This window comes from Geotrypetes seraphini, chromosome 14, assembly GCF_902459505.1.
Source record: "Geotrypetes seraphini chromosome 14, aGeoSer1.1, whole genome shotgun sequence".
Lineage (NCBI taxonomy): Eukaryota > Metazoa > Chordata > Amphibia > Gymnophiona > Dermophiidae > Geotrypetes > Geotrypetes seraphini.
In genome coordinates, this window is record NC_047097.1 from 13,659,913 (window position 1) to 13,682,509 (window position 22,597).

Below are 22,597 nucleotides of genomic sequence, written 5' to 3' on the forward strand. Positions count from 1 at the left end.
ACAATGGGTCACTCCTCAAGTGGACTTATTTGCAGCTCCCCACAACCACAAACTGCCCCGCTTCTGCTCCAGGCTTTACTCTTCTCACCGCCTGGAAGCAGATGTGTTTCTTCTGGATTGGACACACTTGTTCCTCTATGCGTTCCCTCCCACTCCTCTCATCCTGAAAACTCTTTTCAAACTCAAGCAGGAGTCAGCCACCATGATACTCATAGCTCCTCGGTGGCCCAGACAACATTGGTTCTCCCTTATACTTCAACTCAGCACCAGGGAGCCCATCCTTCTTCCAATATATCCTACTCTGCTTACAAGAATCAAGGAGCTCTTCATCCCAACCTGCAATTGTTACACTTGACAGCTTGGTATCTCTCGGGCTGACATCATTGCATTTCTCTCAGCCTGTCCGCACAATTATTGACACTTCCAGGAAACCGGTAATTCAACACTGTTATCAACAAAAGTGGACTCGGTTTTCTTCCTGGTGTCTCTGTCATCATCATCATCATGATCCAGCTTCCTTGTCATTGGAAATGATGCTGGATTATCTCCTTCATCTCTCTGACTCTGGTCTTAAATCTACATCTATCAATCTCAGCGCTATTACAGCTTTTCACATGCCAGTCGAGGGAAAGCCTCTCATGGCTCATCCATTGGTCTCCAGATTCATGAAAGGGCTTTTCAATGTTAAACCGCCTCGCAAGCCTCCTCCTGTCATCTGGGACCTTAATGTAGTTCTTTCCTGGTTGATGAAACCACCATTTGAACCAATGGCAACAACTCATCTCAAATTTCTCACCTGGAAAGTAGTTTTTCTCATCTCCCTCACTTCTGCCAAGAGAATCAGTGAGCTATAAGTATTGGTCGCAGATCCACCTTTCACAGTTTTTCATCATGATAAAGTGGTTCTCTGCACGCATCCTAAGTTTCTACCAAAAGTAGTTACGGACTTTCATCTCAATCAGTCTATTGTTCTTACAGTTTTTTTCCCCTAAGCCTCATTCTCATCCAGGAGAAACGGCACTGCACACTTTGGATTGTAAACATGCTTTGGCCTACTACATCGATTGGACAAAGCCTCATCGAACATCTCCCCAACTCTTCATCTCATTTGATCCTAACAAGTTTGGTCATCCTGTAACCAAACGGATAATATCCAACTGGTTGGCTGCCTGTATTTCATTCTGCTATACTCAGACCGGACTGCCTCTAGAGAGTCATGTCACTGCTCTCAAAGTCCATGCTATGGCAGCTTCTGTAGCTTTCCTCAGATCTACTCCTATTGAGGAAATCTGCAAGGCTGTCATGTGGTCCTCAGTTCATACCTTCACATTAATGTCTGGAAATTTTTTCCAGAAGGGATGGACACTTCGGCCAGTCAGTTTTGCAAAATTTGTTTTCTTAAAGGCCAACTCTCCCTCCATCCCTTTCTACTTAGCTTGGAGGTCACCCATCAGTGAGAATATGCTGCCTTCTTGTCCTGGGATAAAGCACAGTTACTTATTGTAACAGGTGTTTTCCAGGGACAGCAGGCAGATATTTTCACAACCCACCCACCTCCCCTGGTTGGCGTCTTAGCTGGCATATCTTAACTGAGGGACCGTGCGCCTCCGTCGGGCAGGAAGGCACTCGTGCATGCGCGGTGCGGGCCAATTGCAAACTTTCTAAACTTAAAGTTGCATTTCACTTTTCAAGTGTCCTGTACCGGGGCTCCATCGGTGACGTCACCCATCAGTGAAAATATCTGCCTGCTGTACCTGTATAACACCTGTTACGGTAAGTAACTGTGCTTTCTGGTAGCTCCACAGACTAACCTTTTCAATGAGTCTCTAGAATCATGAGTGGTACCAGAGGACTGGAGAAAGGCAGATGTGGTCCCTCTCCACAAAAGTAGAAGTAAGGAAGAAGTAGGGAATTACAGGCTGGTAAGTCTGACTTCTATGGTAAGCAAATTAATGGAAACAATTTTAAAACAGAGAATGGTCAAGTTTCTGGAATCTGTGGATTACAGGACCGGAGGCAACATGGATTCACTAGCGGTAGGTCTTGTCAGACAAATCTGATCAATTTCTTTGACTGGATGACTAGAGAATTGGATAGAAGATGTGCGCTAGATATGGTGTATTCAGATTTTAGCAAAGCCTTTGACAGTGTTCCACACAGACGTCTAATAAATAAACTGATTGCCCTCAGGATGGGTCCCAAAGTGACGGGCTGGGTCAAGAACTGGTTGAGTTCAAGGCGACAGAGGATAGTGATCAATGGAGATAGCTTTGAGGAAAGGGATGTTACCAGTGGTGTGACTCAAGATTCTGTTCTTGGGCCTGTTGTTTTTAACATTTTTATAAATGATATTGCTGAAGGGTTGTCGGGTAAGATTTGTCTCTATGCAGATGATACCAAAATCTGCAATAGAGGAGACATGCCGGATGGTGTGAATAACATGAAGAAAGACCTGGCGAAGCTTGAAGAATGGTCTGAAATTTGGCAGCTAAAATTTAATGCTAAGAAATGCAAGGTCATCCATTTGGGCTGCAAAAACCTAATGGAACGGTACAGTTTAGGGGGTGAAGAACTTATGTGCATGACAGAAGAGCAGGACTTGGGTGTGATTGTGTTTGATCTTAAGGTGGCCAAACAGGTTGAAAAGGTGACGGCAAAAGCTAGAAGGATGCTAGATTGCATAGGGAAAGGTATGACCAGTAGGAAAAAGGAGGTATTGATGCCCCTGTATAAGACTGAGACCTCATTTAGAATATTGTGTACAATTCTGGAGGCTGCACCTTCAAAAAGATATAAAATGGGTGGAGTTGATCCAGAGGAAGGCTACTAAAATGGTGTGTGGTCTTCGTGATAAGGCGTATGGGGACAGACTTAAAGATTTCAATCTGTATACTTTGGAGGAAAGGCGGGAGAGGGGAGATATGATAGAGACTTTAAATACCTACGTAATGTAAATGTGCATGAGTCAAGTCTCTTTCATTTGAAAGGAAACTCTGCAATGAGAGGGCATAGAATGAAATTAAGAGTCGACAGGCTCCGGAGTAATCTGAGGAAATACTTTTTTACAGAAAGGTAGTACGTAGATGCATGGAACAGTCTCCTGGAGGAGGTGGTAGAAACAGAGACTGTGTCTGAATTCAAGAGGGCCTGGGATAGGCATGTGGGATCTCTCGGAGAGAGAAAGAGGTAATGGTTACAGCGGATGGGCAGACTAGATGGACCATTTGACCTTTATCTGCCATCATGTTTCTAGGTTTAAGTATAAATATTGACAAAATTTCTATATTATGGTGCTTAGATCAAAAGCCAAATTGAAATCTATCAAGTAAATGATGCTGGTTCCAAAAAAATTGTAAACTAATGAAAGATGATCTTTTCCATAACTTTGAAATTCTCCCCCCCCCCCCCCCCCCCCCAATAAGATTAGAAGCAAGTCAAAAATTTTCAAGGTAGGAGTTTTTTAAACAATTGTTTAATGGTAGCTTTCTTTATTAAAGTGACCAGTTTCCTCTGCCTCCCTTTTCCTTTTCCTTCCTGATCTCAGCTCCACTAAAATTAAATTTAAAACACCTTAGCTGGCAACTAAAGAAATCCAGAGCTTTAATAAACCTATAACCTGTTATAATACGAAGATTAGAAAAACCTCGCCATATTTTCCAAATTTCCTATCTTCCATCTTAGATCAACATTATCCTTCATTAGAGTTAAGAAGTTGAACATAATTAATTTGAGTAATATGGTCTACCAAGGTAGATTTAGAGGCCTTTTTACTAAGCTGCACTAAAATATGGCCTGCGATATCAGTAGCATGGGGCTTTCCCAACGCTAAAGACACTTTTAATGAGGCTGTAAAATGGCCGAATTTCCTATTTATTCCATTAATGGCCACTGAGCATGCATGAGAACCAAGCAGGTTTGCAATGCCAGCATCAGCGAATCAACATGCTGTTGCCAAGTGATTCCATTTAGTGACTGTAAAGCTCAGCTCCGGATTTCTTCAGGTGGCAGTGTTTGGTAACCTCTGCCAGTTAGACAATTGGTACAGTTGGCTGCTAGGCATGCCTGATGGCCAAGTGGATAGGCCTAGGTCAGCCCAGGCTAAGGTTGTAAGATTTTCCAATCTGGACCCCTAGACCCGCCCCCATGCCTTCCCAGTTCCACCCATCCCCACCATGTCCCCACCTCCCGCTGCCTGCTCTTGTCTGTCAACCCCGCTGTCCACTTTTGTCTGCCTCTCTTCACTACCTGCTCTTGTCCACAAATCGCGTTGGGCAGGGAGGATATCACATGGACTTCCTCCATGCCCAATGCGACTTGAGAAGGCTTTTCAAAACCCGGACGTCTGATAACTCTAGCCGAAGCCCACCTGTGGCTATGCTCCTGCTACAATTCAAACCCACACATGCTTACACTGCATCATTTCTCTTCCTTTTCTAAACTGTGTCATTCAAAATGCCCTCAGTAATGCTAGAGTCACAGTGGGCCTAAATTTATATCTTGGGGGTCTGGAGAAGAGCAAGCATCTGGTTCCTTGTGAGCACCATGCATGACAGGAAAAGAACAAATATGTCCCTATTTCCTTACCACTGTCCTTTTATTAAAATTGGCTAGGCAGCTGAGTTTCCAACAGGTATTTATTAATCAAATGTAAATATAGCTAAGGAGCAAGCCATCTCCACACTACCAAGCCCTCTCATTCATTCAGACTAGCTCATCCATAGCCTAATTCTGTCTCCTAAGACAGGGTCCCACAAACCCCAGCACAGAAAAAAAAATGGTTGGGAAGAGCTAAAGGGCTAATTATATTGGGTTCCAAAGATTTCCTTTTTTTCCACTTCTGCACAATGCAGTGTGTGGTGGAAAAAAAAAATCAAAAAGAAAGGATGGCTGCAGAGCACAGCTTTAATTCCAGCATCATGGACCATTTTCAGAATGCACTAGCAAAACTGCCATAGAACAACATTTTTTAAAAGGTTGGTGTTTAGCAAAGTTGGTTAAAGAAATTAGCAGGTGGTTGTTCTGTATTGTGGGGGAGTTCCCCCCGAGGAGAATATTTTACATATAAATTAGAGGGTCACAATAACGTGAAGAATAAGAGCTTAATGAGAATGCAGGTTGGAGTGTGTTAATTCCTTGTTAGCGATTTAGAATGGTTACAAAAGGAACACTGATTGCGCTAGGAGATCGGCCTTGTCCCTCTATTATGTTTGTTTCATTAGACCACAGCGTGAGGCCTCGTGGTTAATTCAGCTTCAGAACAAGGCCTTTTAATTTCAGCTCAAGGATCCCGTTTAAGCGGGTCAGAAATCGTGCCATTCCGTTCCTAATTAACAAACCATCAACGAGTCTGTTGTGAGATGCCTGTAATCTTGTCTAATTAAAATGCTATCAAGTTCATTCAGAAATGTGGGAAAACTTAATAGCGGAATTTGCCTTTCATTTTGTTTATAAATTTAGTTGTTTGAACAGTGAGGCAGGGCTCTTAGGGAGTTTTGATTAAGTTGACGTGCAAGCGATGTGAATTGTTATTTAAATGTGGCGACTTTTAAGTAGGCTTTTTTCCACTTTGCTGCTTTCCTCTATAGGAATTAAATCTAACAAAGGTGAGCACCACTCTACCTTTATTCTGCATATTTTAATGCCAACTGCTGAGATTTTTTTTTATGGGATAAATCTTGTTATAGAACTAGATGTTTTATGAAGCCCATTAAGTTTCTCTTGGTGCCATTCAAAGTTGTCACTATTTCAGTCTAATATTATAATGGCTTTCTGTAGGGAGAATAATATCTTTTGCATTGGAAGTCGCTCTTTATTTTATTTTTTTTCTGGCAGGAGGTTTACTACTTTCTATTATTTTTTTTTAAACAAGCCCACCCATACCTCACAGACTGATGTAATTTATTGTTAAATGAAGTTGGCTATGAATGTCCTCAGAGTTACGGCTCTGCACGGTTTGTTGTGACTAGTTCCTGAATAGTCTTTGGGCAACATTGATGGGATTTCCCAGTAAATCCAAAACTGACCACAATCTTTAGCAGGACACAGTTGCAATGGCACATAAGAGAGAGAGATTGTGTGTGTGTGTGTGTGTGTGTGTGAAAGAATCAGTGGCGTGGCATGTGTGAGAGATACCCAGGGCGGTGGTGCCCTCTCCTGCCAGGTGAGCGTTCCCATCCCTTTCCCCGTACCTCTTTAACATTCACGGTGCAAGCAGCAACCCCTAATCTGCTGCTTGCATCAGTGTCGGCTCTTCCTCCAACATCACATCCTAGGTGTGGGTCCAGGAAATGACATCAGAGGAAGAGCCGACGCTGGCATGAACAGCAGGTTGGGATTGTTGCTCATGCCGTAAACGTTGGAGGTATGAAGAAAGGGACGCGTGTGTGCGGTAATGGGGGGGGCAGGGAAGGAGCAGGGGGGCGGAGAGGAGGATGGGTACTGGCATCCCCACCAAGACAGCGCCCAGGGCGGACTTACTCCCTCCCCCCCTTTTACTACGCCAATGGAAAGAATACAACAATATCAGATCCTGGAGAGAGACTTTTCCACAATCTGGGAAATTATGGATAGGATCCATTGATGAGATGAGAGGGATGGATATGATTTATTTTTACAACTTTTCTGTCTTTCTTTTATTTCAGGCTTAAATAATGAAGAGTATCAAGTAGTAATTGGCAACGACACAACTCATTACATTATTGATGATCTGGACCCTGCTAGCAATTACACTTTCTATATTGTGGCATACATGCCTATGGGAGCCAGTCAGATGTCCGATCATGTGACCCAGCAAACATTGGAAGATGGTAAGGAAAAAAACATGGGGTAAATTTTCATCCGGCGTGATGACTGTACTAACCCCCACCCCTTTACAAAACTGTGTAAGAGGTTTTTAGCGCCGGCTGGCACACTGAATGCTCTTTGCTTCTCCAATGGTCATAGAGTTCCTAGGACAGTTGGAGCAGCGCAGAACATTCAGTGCACCGGCCGGCGCTAAAAACCTCTTGTGCAGCTTTGTAAAAGGGGGGTAAGTTGAGCACCAATGTTTACCTTAATTTATATAATTTACATCACAAATAGCAGCATAGGTGCCAACTCTGGTGACTTGGTAACTAAATAGTCTATCGACATGCTTCAATTTCTTTCTTCCAAGCATCATGAGGAACAAAGAAAGGCATTGCATGTCTAAAGGCTGCTGTTGGTGGCACTGTCTCAAAATCAGAATACAGATGGGGAAGGGGCACCACATACAAAACCTTATGCAGAAGGAGGAGTAGCCTAGTGGTTAGTGCAGTAGGCTTTGATCCTGCGGAACTGGGTTCCATTCCCAATGCCGCTCCTTGTGAACCTGGCCAAGTCGCTTAACCCTCCATTGCCCCAGGTACAGAAACTTAAATCGTGAACCTACTAGGGATAGAAAAAAAAGTACTTTCATACAATGTGTACAGCACTGCATATCCCGAGAAATAATTAGTAGTAGTAGAACATGAAAATAATCGTGGCAGACGTTGGCAACCAATGAATCTTACAATAAAAAACAGAGATCCTATCAGATTTCTTGTGTGAATATATTAGGTACTGGACTACATTTTGAACTGTCTGCAAAGTTTTAAATTGATATTGTGGATAGCCCTCATAGATTGCATTATAATAATCCAATAAACATATCATCAAAGACTGTACTATAAAATGAAAATAGTCCTCCAAATAATTATAGCAGCAAGGGCTTATGTAGCCAAATGTACTTATTACAAAACCTCAACATTCCTTGAACATAGAATTCCTATGAGCGTTGGAACTTTTACTGCTGCGGCCGGCAATAAAAAATAAAAGGGGGGGTTAATTGTTTAATAGACTTAATCAGCGCTGATCATTGATAATTGGCTTCTTGTAATTGACTTAAATTGCATTTAATTGCAAGTTAGGTGCCTAACTTGGTAGGTACCTACCACTTTGAGGTAGATGCCTAGTCCAAGGTGCCTTCCACAAAGTAGGTGTGGTTAAGGGGGGGGATCGTGGACATGTTTTGTATCTAGGCGTCTAACTTAGATGCAGATATTTAGGCCAAGAAAACCCTGGCATACAAACAGTGCGCTTAAGGCAGCTTAGGTGGCACGAAGCGTGATTCTATAAAGTATGCCTGACTTTTATAGAATCATGTTTAGCGCCACACTAGTTAGTGCCTAATTTTTAGGTGCCATATATAGAGTCGGGCCTCACCGCCCATATGTGTATGAGACACATAGAAAACTGCAGTATTTTAGTCCATCCAGAATGATCATGGCTGGCCATTTGCTGTGCTACTGTATATTTTTGTGCGATTAATGTTCTGTACTTCAGAAAAATTGAATCGCTTTAATATGAAGGTCAAGTTTCATTTCATAAGGGAAAATCTTCAAAGTGATCTAGCCACTTAACTATGGAGTTAGTGAGTCAGATTGTTTTAAAAATCTGTTCTCTGGGAGCCTTTTATTCAGAGAGCCAGCCAAGTGAGTAAAATGAATCTGCTGCTGAGTGTTCTGTTGACTTTTTTAAAATATAAAGTTATCCAGATAATACAGTACTGTCAAATGGGCCAGATAAAGTTTACTTGTACCCTGAGAATGCCTTCTGCTTAGTGGTAGGGGATGGGGAGCAATTTAAACTCTGAAGATTTATTTAACAGACTCCCAAAGTTAGCCAGACTTATCTTTTGAAAAATGCTTGGGAATTAGGTATCTCAAATCCAGCCAGCTAACTATAGCATGCTAAATTTAGGAGATTTTCAAGCAAACATTAGAAAAAATGAATGCAGATAGTTTGGGGCCCAGTAATTTTTTTAAAATTAGTTTGGAGTCTGTTGGCATCTTATCTTTATTATAACAGGTCTTGTATAAATCAATTTTTGTTTATTTTCATACACATCAAGGGAAGGGTGGGAGGGAGGGGGGATATCTCTGTCTTTATTTGATCTTAGAGTATTTACACTTGGGGTGGGTGAGAGGATGGGAGGATTTATTAAATTGTTTAGGGTAAGATTATTGGGGAACTCTATGTTGTAATGTTTTATGGTATAATTATTGAATGGGTGGGAGAAAATGAATGCTTAAGTATAATTGTAAGTTGAAGGTGTTTATGTCAATGTATTATATGATATAGTTTCATGTATTACACTATTAAAGTATGAAAATCAATAAAGTTAAAAAAAAAAAAGAAAATTTTTCTATAAAATAGCTTGTTATTCGATTGATGAGGGATTTACCGAAATCATGTTCCATACTTAATTCACCCCCTTCTTTACAAAGCCGCGTTAGCGTTTTTAGTTCCGGCCGCTGCCATGACAGCTCTGATGCTCGTAGAATTTCTTTGAGTGTCCGAGTTGTTACTTATGCAGCTTTGTAAAGGAGGGGGTCAAAGATGTATTAAGTGTTCTCTTAGGCTTCCATGGCTGACGTCATGATTGTTGAAGGTTTCCGAGTCTTGCTGCATTTGTGTAGAAAAAACCAACGTTTCAACCATCATACTGTCGCTTTCTTCAGGGTATGCTTTGAGGTCTGCAGTGTGTCTTTATACAGAGTGCCCACAAAAACACTCCTTGATTTTTATTTTGTAGATCTTTATTAATTTTCAAAACTAATATAAAGTGCCATAAATTATACATACATTCGTTACAAAATAAGCACTTAAATTCCATCAAAAACAAAGAAGATAATAAATATCCCTCCCCTCCCATCCAACAATTTGATCAAGAAATGAACCAAAAAATGTATCCCCCCCCCCCACCCACCCACCCTGTCCTGGACATGTATAAAAATAAAGAAAAGATTTGAAAACCAAGAAACTATATTGAATTAACAAAGGATGTCAACAGTCCCCAGATCAAATTAAATACTTTGTTATGCTCCAGTATATCTGCATTCATCTTTTCGTACCGTAAACAGTACAAAACCAAAATTTATTGGAATATTCTTTCACCTTTGAGGCTACAGTTTCATCAACTCATAAAGTTTCATATGGTATCTGTTGATTACATGCACTTGATATGCGCTCCACCTGTTACTCTGCAAACATCAATATGATAATCGAGCTTGGACCAGACTCTCTGAAACATATCTGGCGTGATTGCGTTTATAGCGTAAGTGATGCATTCCTGCAGATCATCCATAGTTGCGGGTAGTGGAGGTACGTACCTCCAAAGGAAAAAGTCACAAACAGTAATGTCCAGTGATCTCAGGGGCCACTTGAGGAACATCTGGTCATTTTGTTGCGTTGCATTGTCTGAAAGTTGTAACTTCTGCACCAATTGCAGCTTATAAGTGTTAAAGTGCAAGCGATTGTGTAAGATCTTGCTAACCGTGCTTTTTGGGACTTGTATTTGCTGTCATCTTATTTATAAACATATTCCAATAAGTTTTGATTTTGTAACCATTTAAAATCAAGGAGCGTTTTTGTGGGCACCCTGTATATAGTGGCTTCACTCACCTGATAGAGAACAGGGCAGCCTGTGGGTCGAGAAATTTGATGGCTGAAACGTGGGTTCTTTGTACACAGACATGGCAAGATCCGGAAACCTGCTACAATCAGAGATGCATTAAGATTGCATTGTAAAGTGCTTGGTGGCAAGAAAAAGTTTCAGAATATGCACATTGCCATGAATGCTGCCCCCTTCTTTACCTTTTGATAGTTTGTAATCTAGATTTCCATTTCATTTTATTTTCAGTTCCCTTAAGACCTCCTGAAATTAGTTTGACAAGCCAGAGTCCTACAGATATCCTGATCTCCTGGTTACCTATTCCAATCAAATTTCGCCGGGGCCAGGTAGTGCTATATCGTCTCTTTTATCGCATCAGCACCGAAAATTCTGCCCAAGTTCTGGAGGTTCCAGGTAGCACCAGTGAGTACCTCCTGGAAGGTCTGAAAGCAGATATTGTCTATTTGGTCCGTATTGCTGCTGCCACAAGAGTGGGATGGGGAGAGCCATCAGTGTGGACTTCTCACAGAACACCCAAAGCCACCAGTGTGAAAGGTAAGTGATGGAATGCCTGTAAGAAGATGAGGAATTGGTGCATATGTATTCTATGTAGTACATTTGATTGTGATTTAATCATTCATTCACATTTGTACTATTTTAAGCTGAAACTTTGAGTTACTTAATTTTAACAGTCCAAGATTGGAGTGCCAAGGTTTTAATGTTTTTTGCACTACTCACTTCTGTAGTGTTCATAGTTTTATACTCCCTTGCCTCCATTCTGCTATCTCCTCCCATATTAACAACAGGGTTAATCTGAGCAAAATGTTTTCTTTGCATGCAAAAATTTGTAATGAGCTATCTGTGTAGTGAGCTGAAATATCATGCATTACAGAACACATTTGAAAATGTATTTATTGAAATAGGATGCTCAGTTAAACTACTCAAGCAACATAAAAATATAAAATTATTTCCATTTTCAGATAACATGTACCACTTCAATACATGGAGTGATAACAGTCTACTTTCTTCCTGATCACTTTATATTGGATGTGTTGTTAATCTGCCTAGTTTTTCTAGTAGGTACAGTATAGAATATAAGTTCTAAATTAAATTTCCTAATAAATTGATAGCACTAAGCTACAGAATGTCTCCAAAATAAAAATACAGTGGCATGCTCAAGGCCCGGCACAGAAAGAAGATTTTCGGGCACAGGACATGCTGATGCCGGCGATGCGGAGGGAAGTAAGAAGAGGGTTCGGGTGGGTTTGGGGATCTCAGGTGGTGGCGGGGGGTGCCTGATGGCGGCGGGGGGGGGGTTGCATGATGGCAGCGGGGGGGTGCCGGGTCGCAGGGGGGGAGGGTGCCCGTTCGCGGGGGGGGGGGGAAGGTTCGGGGTGGGAACATATCAAAGCAAGTTTCCCTTACTTCCTATGGGGAAACTTGCTTTGATATACGAGCATTTTGGATTACGAGCATGCTCCTGGAACGGATTATGCTCGTAATCCAAGGTACCACTGTAATTACCTTTTAAACCCTAAGGAGTCCTTTTACCAAGCTGTTCTAAGCACAGTTGCATGCTTACTGCAACTTAAAAGACCTTACCGTGGGCATGCTGAGGCATCTTGCAGTAAAATCCTAATGTGCATGTTCTACCCATGCGCTTAAAAATAAATTTTATTTTTTAGCCAAGGGGGCATGTTTGGGGTGAAGTGTGGATGTGTCTGTGCTAATCAGTTAGTGTAGCCACCGTACACTAACTGATTAGCATACATATAATAAGTGCAGGAACCCTAAGGAATAGGTGGTGGAAAGGGCCCATTTTCTAATAAGAACATTAAAGTGCATGGCCATTAATGGCCAAACACACTCCCTCTCACACACTCTCACTCTTACTCTCTCTCACATACACACACTCTCTCAGGTTTTCAGGATTATGCTCACAATCACAAAGTCAGGTTTTCAGGATGCACATAATGAATATGCATAAGATAGATTTGCACTTAGAAATGTTACCATACTCTGTACAAATATTCATGTACTCAAAGACTTCATTGTTTTTTCACTGTATGTCCAGCTCTTCTTTATTGTAAACTGCCTGTTGTAAATAGCCTCGACTTACTTTTTATTGTAAACCCGCATCTAGAATGTTACCATACTCTGTACAAATTTTCATGTACTTAAAGACTTCATTGTTTTTTTTTTTTCGCTGTATGTCCAGCTCTTCTTTATTGTAAACCGCCTCAAACTACTTTGGCTTTGGCGGTATATAAACAATAAATTATTATTATTATAGTGCATACAAATTTGTCATGCATATTCATTGTTGATATCCTGAAAACCAAGGACTGAGTCACGAACCTCTACCCTAGCCTGACTGCTGTTCTGCTTCTATCTCCTTCTCTGCCATTATCTAAATTGTAGCAGACCTCCTTCCCATAATCTCCACTCTTCCTGGTACTCCAGCAGCCCTTCCCTTCTCTCTGCTACACCTCCTTACACTGTCACACTCCTTCTACACCCACCCATCAGCATTCAGAGTTATTTTCCTCCTTCCATGCTCTATTCTCAAAGTGGCAGGGAAGAGTAAGAGTAAGCAGATATCCCTAGTTTGGGGAAGTGTGGGAGGGCATCACCCCCCCCCCCCCAATGAGGTCAGGTGCTCCTATGATGCCCCTGAGCCGACAGCCAGGTGTAGGAATATTCATCATGGCCGATTCAGCACTGAAACGGCCATGCTGAACTTGGAGATGGCATGAGCACCGTCTATGCTTTATCTACTCAACATGGTAGACTTCCATAGGTGTCAGAACAGGGAGGGGGAGCCACAGGGGCCACAACCTCCCCAAAAATTGGAAGTCAGAAGAGTCAGTTATTGCTCTTCCGACTCCGCCACCTACCAAGTTCTTGACCACTTTGATTTTGGATCTTCGGGGTGGACCTGCTGCTGTTGGCCCAACCTGGAAAACTTCATTCTGCAGCATCCCACCTGTGAGGGAAGAGGAAATTGCTGCAGAACGAAGACTTCCAGGACAGGCCAATGGCAGCGGGCTCGCTTCATTGCCGCCATCAGCTGCCTGAAGATTTGAAACTACAGCGGTGGGGAGATGGTAGGTGGAGAAGCTGGACAGAGAGGTTGAGCTGAGGGGCAGGAGCTGGGGTTGGGAAGATAGGGAAGGATAGATGCTGCATGGGCTATGGGGGTTAGGCGAGGAGGGAAAGAGAAATGCTGCATGGATGGGGTGGTAGGAAGGGAGGAAAAGAGATGCTGCCGGTGGAGACGAAAGAGAAGGAGAATTATTGGACATAGGTGCATGGAGTGAGAAGAAAGAAGGAGAATTATTGCACATGAAAATGATGGCGAAATGCAAGGGAGAAATGTTACACTGGGAGGGGGGGGGGAAATGACTCGGAGAAGGGAGAGATGCCAGATTCTGGAGAAGGGTGATGGAAGGAGGGAGAGAAATATGCCAGATCAGGGAATGGAAGGAAAGGAGTGGAGAGAGATATGCCAGACTGTAGGAAGAAGAGGACAGTTGCTAGACTGCGGGAAGGAGGGAAAACACTCTCCAGGGATTCAAGACAAAGTTGGACAAGTTCCTGCTAAACTGGAACGTATGCAGGTGAGGCTGGACTAATTTAGAGCACTGGTCTTTGACCTTGGGGCCGCCGCGTGAGCGGACTGCTGGGCACGATGGACAACTGGACTGACCCAGCAGCGGCAATTCTTATGTTCTCTCAGTCCTCTCTTTCAAGACCTTTATTGTCAAAGGAGACTGGATAGAAATGCTCACCCCAAGCTTCCAGGTTTCCCCTGCCTGATCCATTTGAAGTAGTCCAAGGATCTTAGAGGCAGGAGTGATTACTATTTGCTCCTGACCTACTAGCTCCAAAGTGTCAAATGTTGGTTGACCCGATACTGTTCTTTGCCCCATGTTTACCTGTAATGCAGCTTATTAACTTTTTTTTTTTTTTTTTTTTTGCAATAAGAGTGTTTTTTTCTGTGTGTTACAATTTAAAAAATAGGGGTGTGTGAACACAATTTAATAAATGGATCTCTGAATACCCTCAAGCCATGTGTTTCAGTTGCTTAAGTTTTGTTCAGTTAGATGATGCAGTTATCCATCCTTTGCATGTTCTGTATTGTACAGATAATATCTTATAGATGTAACTGAACCAATTTCAATCTTTATTATAGCACCAAGGTCACCAGAGCTGCGCCTTGAGCCATTCAACTGTACGACCATTTCTGTCACATGGCATCAAGACTCTGAAGATACAGCAGTAATTCAAGGATACAGAATGTATTATAAGGAGGAGGGCCAGCAGGAGAATGGACCTATTCTTCTGGGTGGGAAGGACCTTCATTATACCATTGACGGACTGGGTGAGTACTTCCACTTCTGCTTTTGATGGGACAAATGATGGAAACAGAAATTTTAAGACATGAAGAAAATATTAAGAGCTACCATTATTTTTGAGCTCGTAAAGTCTCCAAGAACATGTACATTTTTTTTCCAAACTTAATCAGCAATGGGGGGTCAATTTTCAAAGGGTATATTATAGGCTCCTAACTCTAGGACCCTTTCACTAAAACTTACCATATGCTAATGGAATTAGTGCTCACTAAGGCCCGGATTCTGTATAGGACGCCTGTCCTGGGTGTCCTATACAGAATCAGGCCTACACCCGCCCAAACTAAACCCGATTCTGTAACCGACGTCCATGTTGCAGACGCCGGTTACAGAATTGGGTTACTTTAGACGTGGCCGCTATACTTAATAGCGGCAAGGGATCTCCCTGCTGCAATTAGTATAGCGGCCGTGGCTATGGCCGCCAGTCTCCCCTCTCTCCCCCCCCCCCCCCCCCCCCCCCCCCCCTGACGATCGTGGCAGGAGAGTGCCCAACCCCTCCTGCCCACAGAACCCCACGATTGCCAGCAGGAAGGTGCTCAACCCTTCCTGCCGGTAGGCCCTACCTCCCGAAGATTGCCAGCTGGAGGGTATCCAACCCCTCCTGCCAGACCCCCCCTTCAAAACATCCCATCCCCCCCTTCCCGGACCCCCTCCAACAAAACCTCAAAACCCAGAACCCCCCCTTGGGCTTACACGCAAGTTGGCCGGACAGTTCCTCGCACTGTCCGGCCAGCAAGCCCGCCTCCATCCAAATGAGGCGGGCTCGCCCCTGCCCAACCCACAGGAACCTAAGGCCGGATTGGCCCAGGCACCTAAGGCCCCTCCTGCCATAAGAGGCAACATATATTGAAACAACAGTAATAAAAATTCACAAAGTGAACAACACCCTCCCACAAAATACATTTAGCTCTCAATCTTTCTACATTCCCTGACAAGTATCCAGAATTTGAAGAGTGTTGAATATCACACTTTTACAGTGTGGAGAAAATGACATCATGAATGGATACCAAGTAATTGACAAGTCTTTTCCTGCCAGTCAGGCACTCCAGACGGAGTAAGACATGAACTGCAGTCCAGTGAGGGACGTACACGCTATCCACTTAAGCAAAATACACTTTTTTAGCAACTAAACAGGATTTCCTAACAAACAGTACATTAGCGCTGCACCCCAAGGGAAAGCCATCTGTCATGTCTAAAAGACAGACTAAAGAATTCCTCTTCACTTTCACTTCCAGGAGTCTTGATATATATACAACCACTTGCTACCAGAACTCTTATGCGCAGGCATTTCCATATGCAATGCAAGCAAAAGCACTGCTGCATTTGCTCTACATGCCCATTCCAAGCGTATATAGACGGTGCACACACTTCCTATCAAAGAGTGCACGCATAGGGGTAAATTCTATATATGTTGCCTACAAAATTGGCACCAAAAAGGAAGGTACTTAGCGTGATTCTATGAACTGCCTCCGGAATTAGGTGTAGTTTATGGAGTCACGTGTAGCGCCCGTCAGTGCGACTTACATTTAGGCAAAGGCATTTATGCTAGTGAAAACCAGGACTAAATGTCTGTGCTTAAGTTGTGCGCGGATCGGGTATATTCTATAACAGTATGCCTAACTTTTAGGAATGCCCCTCCCATGGCCATGCCCCCTTTTTGGTTCCATGCACTAGAATTTACATGCACCTCTTTATAGAATACGCCTAAAAAGATGTGTGTGTAAATTCTAATTAGTGCTAATTCATGCCAATAATTGCTTGTAGGTGGCTGTTTCAAGGATGTCCCCTAATATTGCTGTTAAGCCCAAATCTCCCGGCACTTTTGAAATGTAGAAAATGCCGGGAGATTCGGGCCTAATGGCAATATTAGGGGACATCCTTGAAACAGAGATTCGGGCCTAATAGCAATATTAAAGGGACATCCTTGAAACAGTCACATTGGCGAAACTTGTTGGGTGAATAGAGTTCCCAGCCGACATAGAGGAAACATCCTACAGATAAGTGTTTAACATATAGACAAGTGCTTGGTTTAAAAGATTATTTGTAAGATATGAAAACAGTCTATAGAATATGGAAAAATTGAAAAGTTTTATATAAAATAACAAAAATAATAAAACATGTAATGAAAAAGTTGATCGATGAGGAGTGCAGAGTAATGACTAAAATCTTTAAATCGTTATGAATGCAGTTGATATTTCTCCCAATGATAAAGAGAGATCATCAAAAGGGAAAGCAAATCTGAGGACCTAATGACTAGGGTTATAAAGAATATAGGATTATATGGTGTTATGGTGAATATTTACATAATAAAGAAGTAATCAAACTATAGCCTAAACAGTTCAAATTACATTCAACATACTAACATATTGGTTCATATTTATTTTATTCTTTGATTTGTAAATGTTATTACTACTGACTTTTGCCAAAAAAGCAGGGATGGCAAAGGCCATAAGAGTCCTGGCTGGTTGATCATTCCTGGCACTTATTCTGGGATGAAGGGGAGAACATAGAGGATTAGGTAAGGAGGAGGGCTGGAAATTATATAACTTTGAGAAAGAAGACTCCACACATAATGTGGATTAATGTACTTATATATTGTCTTTTCTTTCAATGTTGCGGTACATGGGATATCCTAATACTTATCGTTGTGAATCAGAATTGTAGAGGCTTTGGGGGGAGCGGAGGTAGGGCTTATTTCTTTTTCTGTCACAAATTGGAACCACAGTTTATATTCAATGGAATTTAGTTATTTATTTTTAGCATTTTTATACCACTTATAACTAAGTGGTGTACATTCAGGTACTCGAGCATTTTTTCCTATCTGTCCTGGCAGCTCACACTCTATCTAATGTACCTGGGGCAAGGGGGGATTAAATGACTTGCCCAAAGTCACATGGAGCAGTGTGGAATTTGAACCCACAACCTCAGGGTGCTGAGGCTTTGGCCCTAACCACTGCACCACATACTTGTTTGATAGTATGTTGTTTGACTTTGAACTTACTCTGCCATTTAACTCGAGGTTCTAAATGAAAACTGTTTAAACATGAAAAAAATAGATCTTTGTGGGGAGCAGAAATCCTTCTATATCTTGTGATAGATTTTAAAGCTCCTTAATCTCCCTATTTAATCACAGGACCAATGTCCAAATATCAAATACACAGTGTTAGTTTCACTGTACTTTCATATCTAGATTTCATATTATAGTCACTTAAAAATAGAGAAGGACATGGGGACAAATTTTTCCCATCCCCACAGGAACTGTTTCCCCATCCCGTCCCTGCCCCATTCCTGTAAGCTCTACCTTAACCACACAAGTCTTGAACACATATGATTTTAAAGTGTTTGAGGCTTTTGCAGACAAGGACAGAGCTTGCAGGAATGAGGCAGGGACAGGAAAATAACTAGACGGGATGGAAAAATATCTCAATGAGGCAGGAAAATGAGTTCCCGTGAAGATGGGGAAAAATGTGTCCCCATGTCATTCTCTACTTAAAAACAAACTTATATGAAGGGAATGTCCTGGTATCATCCACTTATAAGCAAATGTTGCATCTGGAACAAAACTCTGAACTGAGCTCTCATCTGTTGAAACTTTCCCCAGTTCATTACTACCAACACAGATGAGTGAATCACTGTGATGAATTTTCCAACTAGGGTGCCACATATTCCATTAAACTTCTTTACTGAAACCTTACAATTTTAAGAAAAAATATGGCATCAGCACATCTACATGAGTTATTACTTCTAGTCACAACCAATAGGATTAAACTAATATCAGCCAATCAAATTCTTTGTTAAGGTGCCTGGAGAGAATCATACCTTAACAAAGAATTTGGCTGATGCTAATTTAATTCCATTGGTTATGACTAGAAGTAATAACTCATGTAGATGCACTGACGTCATGTGTGTTTTATATTTGTAGAATTGCATGGTTTCAGTAAATGGAATGTGTGGGACTCTAGTTGGAAAATTCATCACAATGATCTTTGAACTCAACAAGAGCTTGAAACACAGGTCAGTGTTGGTGATAATGAACTAGGGAAGGTTTCAACAGATGAAAGCTCGATACAAAGTTTTTGTTGTGGATTCAGCACTTATCAGTGGATGCCACCAGAGCATTCCCTTCAGTTAAGTGACTATAATAAAAAAATCATGACAGTGAATGTGAAGGTTTTTTTGAATTAGCATTGAATATTTGATATTGGACCTTGACAAAGAGAAGAGGTTATGGCGCTACTAAAATCTACTGGATAAGGGGAGAAAGAAGGAAACTGGCCTCAACAAGAATACAACAGTACAACAGAAGAGGCAAGAGAGATGTCTGATCCAACCGATAGTTACATTTATTCAAACCACAAATTGTATAAACAGTATAACAGTCCTAGGTCTTTAAAAAGACCATTTGGAGTCCCAGATGAAAGGGATCCTAGGAAAGTCCCAACTGGGATCCGGGTTTTGGCAAACTGAGTTGTCTTCCTCAGGGGACAAATAAAAAATGAATAAACATAATAATGCAAGGTGAACAAAACTAAAAATATATCATTCACATGTATAAAATGCTTTAATATAAAAAAAAAATAAGAAAGGTAACTATACCAATCACATATATAAAATATATAAAACATTAATGAAGAAGAATGCATCATGAACATAAAACCATTATAAAAACTATTAATGAAGAACAATTGTTCTTTCAGTTTTTATACTATTTATACAATATGTGGTTTGAATAAATGTAACTATTGGTTGGTTCAGACATCTCTCTTGCCTCTTCTGTTGTACTGTTGCTACTATAATCTACCACATAATGCAGAAGGGTTCTTGCTCTCTGAAGTCCTTTATTTTTATTAAAAAGTTTTCTAGGGTTCCCATTAAACCCACAATATTAACATATTCAATGTAATTTGATGTTATCTTTAAAATAGTTTAACCTCTCTGTTACTCAAATCATATTCTTTTTTAAAAGAGATAAAACTTTTTTAACCGTCCATTCATCTGTCTCCAATACCTGCCTCAAGCTATATAGCCCTCTTTGTTTCCATAGTCAAAAGATGGTCTTCCCTATAACTGGTAAAAAGAACCCCAAACAAAACACACCCAAAAATCAACTCTATTTCTACACATAGGGAGGTAAGCTTGAGGTGTGGAGGAGGTGGGCTGGTGGTTAGAGGTGCTGCCTGAGCACCCTGATGTTGCAGGTTCAATCCCAGCCTGCTCCTTGTGACTCTGGGCAAGTCACTTAACACTCTATTGCCCCCATGAATTATAAACTGCTTTGCATGAATCTATTCATGAAAAAGACAAATAATAAATAGATCCCTGGGAGGAGAGACCCAATTTCTTCCAGGCCAATCTTTTTTGCACTAGCATACTTTGGAAACCCCCTTTAAAAGCACAGGGAATGATGATTCTATACAGAGAATAAAGGAAGGCATAAGGTCTGACCATTAGAGAATGACACGGGGACAAATTTTTTCCCGTCTCCGCAAGAACTCATTTTCCCATCCTGTCCCCGTGAGTTCTTTTCCTGTCCCTGCCCCATTCCTGCTAACTCCATCCTCATCTGCACAAGCCTTAAACACTTAAAAAAAAAAAAAATTATATTCCACATATGCTACAATTCTATGTAAATTACACATTCAGGTACTCGAGCATTTTTTCCATAACTGTCCCAGTGGGCTCCCACTCTAATGTACCTGGGGCAGTGGGGATTAAGTGACTTGCCCAGGAGTCACAAGGAGCAGTGCGGGTTTCAAACCCACAACATCAGGGTGCCGAGGCTGTAGCTCTAGCCACTGCACCACACACTCCCACAAAATCATGAGTGTTCGAGGCTTGTGTGGTTAAGGTAGAGCTTACAGGAATGGGACAAGGACAGCAACAAAACTCACGGAGATGGGACTGGAAAATTGAATTCCTGCGGGAACGGGGAGAAATTTGTCCCTATGTCATTCTCTACTGACCATCTGTGCATCCAAAGGTACATCCAAAAACTCAGATATGCTTTGCAACCAATTTCTCACAGATCCTAGAACCCCAACCCCCCCTTCACCACCCATTTCAACTCTTTCATTTTCATTCAAGGCTTGTGCCCCTTTCAAAATAATTTCTTCAACAGTTTCTTCCATATGTTAATGTCAGACTTCACTAGCACTAGGGGCAAACTTAGAAACAATATAATCATTTTGACTGCATATAATTTTTATATGCAGTGATAGTGATAGTGGAATATTTTGTCACTGAAGCAGTTGCTTCTCCATACCTCTAAAGGACCTATATTAGAATTACAGATTCTCCAGATTCTTGGCAAGACTAGATCCAAATACCACAAGGATTTTGATGTTCATTTCACCTAGAAGGGATCTTGTTACTTTGCTCTCACTCTACCTGTGACATCCAGAGACAATAATTTTCCCCAATTAACTAAGAAGCCTGTAAAAGTAACCAAAATCCTTGAAGACTTCCAGAACCTTTAAAAAGGATTTCTGAAGGTTCCCCAGCTTGACCAGCAAATCATTAGCAAACAGAGCTACCGTATTTTTCGCTCCATAAGACGCACCTGATCATAAGACGCAGCTAGTGTAGAGGAGGAAAAACCAAGAGAAATAAAATTCTAAAGCAAATGGTGTACCCTGCCTGCCTGCCCTGTGCCCTGTCCCCCCTCTGGTGGTCTAGTGGTAGGCTGGGACAGGGCAGGCCTAGTGGCAGGCAGACAGCCCCCCCCCCCCCCCCCGGTACCAGTTTTTCTTCCGGTGGTCCAGGCAGCCAGACAGGCCCCCCTCCCCCGGAACCTATTTTTTATTCCAGCAGTCCAGGCAGGCAGACACCCCGCAGTACCTTTTTTCTAAATTCCGGCAGTCTAGTACTGTATCTCCTGCCCCTCTCTCGCTGGACAGCTGCCTCCATGCCTTGCAGCTGAGTGAAGCACAATGCAGGTGCGAGCTTTTTGCCGCCTGCCTGGTCCCACGATGCTCTTATTAGTGAGCATCGCAGGACCAGGCAGGATGGTGGCGAAAAGCTCGCGCATGTTTTGTGCATCACTCAGCTACAAGGCATTGAGGCAGCTGTCCAGTGAGGGAGTGGCAGGAGATAGGGTGCTGGATCACCAGACCGCCAGAATTTAGAAAAAAGGTACCAGGGAGATGTCTGCCTGCCTGCCTGGACTGCTGGAATTTTTTTTTTTTTAAGTACTGGGATGGGTGGGTGTAGGTATATTTGCTCCATAAGATGCACCCACTTTTCCACCCCCTTTTTGGGGGTGGAAAAAGTGCATCTTATGGAGCAAAAAATACGGTAATTTTACCCCTACAGAAATCCACCCCCTACAGTAATCCCCAGCCTTTAACTTCCTAGCTAAAGGCTGAATAGAAAGGGCAAGCAGTTCTGGCAACAAGGAGCACTGCTGACATATTCTCTTATGGCCTCCCCCCCCTGCAAAAACTCCTAGGAGAGAGAGAGATAGCTAATAAGGGGTAATTCTACCTAAGCAGTGAAGTGAATAAAGTGGTGAGTGAAATGAAAACCACAGTGAGAATCTGAAGACATGCTCATCACTCCAAGGAAGCGGGAAAGGCTGAGGTGGTAGTTTAGACCTGTAAGTCTCAACCTAGTCCTTGGGTCAGGTTTTCATTATATTCACAATGAATATACATGAGAGAAATCTGCACTTATTACCTCCATTCTATGTAAATCCATCTCGTGCTTATTCATTATGGAAATCCTGGAACCTGATTGG

General features: G+C 42.1%; 1 protein-coding gene across 1 annotated transcript in view; it reads left to right on the top strand.

Annotated features, from left to right (window-relative positions):
- The window catches only part of PRTG (protogenin), a 254,683-nt gene that overhangs the window by 133,525 nt on the left and 98,561 nt on the right, over positions 1–22,597 (top strand). The window contains exons 9-11 of the mRNA XM_033921031.1: positions 6,642–6,806; positions 10,700–11,005; positions 14,646–14,834. Of these exons, the coding sequence (XP_033776922.1) occupies positions 6,642–6,806; positions 10,700–11,005; positions 14,646–14,834 (660 nt within the window). The remainder of the gene's footprint in view (positions 1–6,641; positions 6,807–10,699; positions 11,006–14,645; positions 14,835–22,597) is intronic.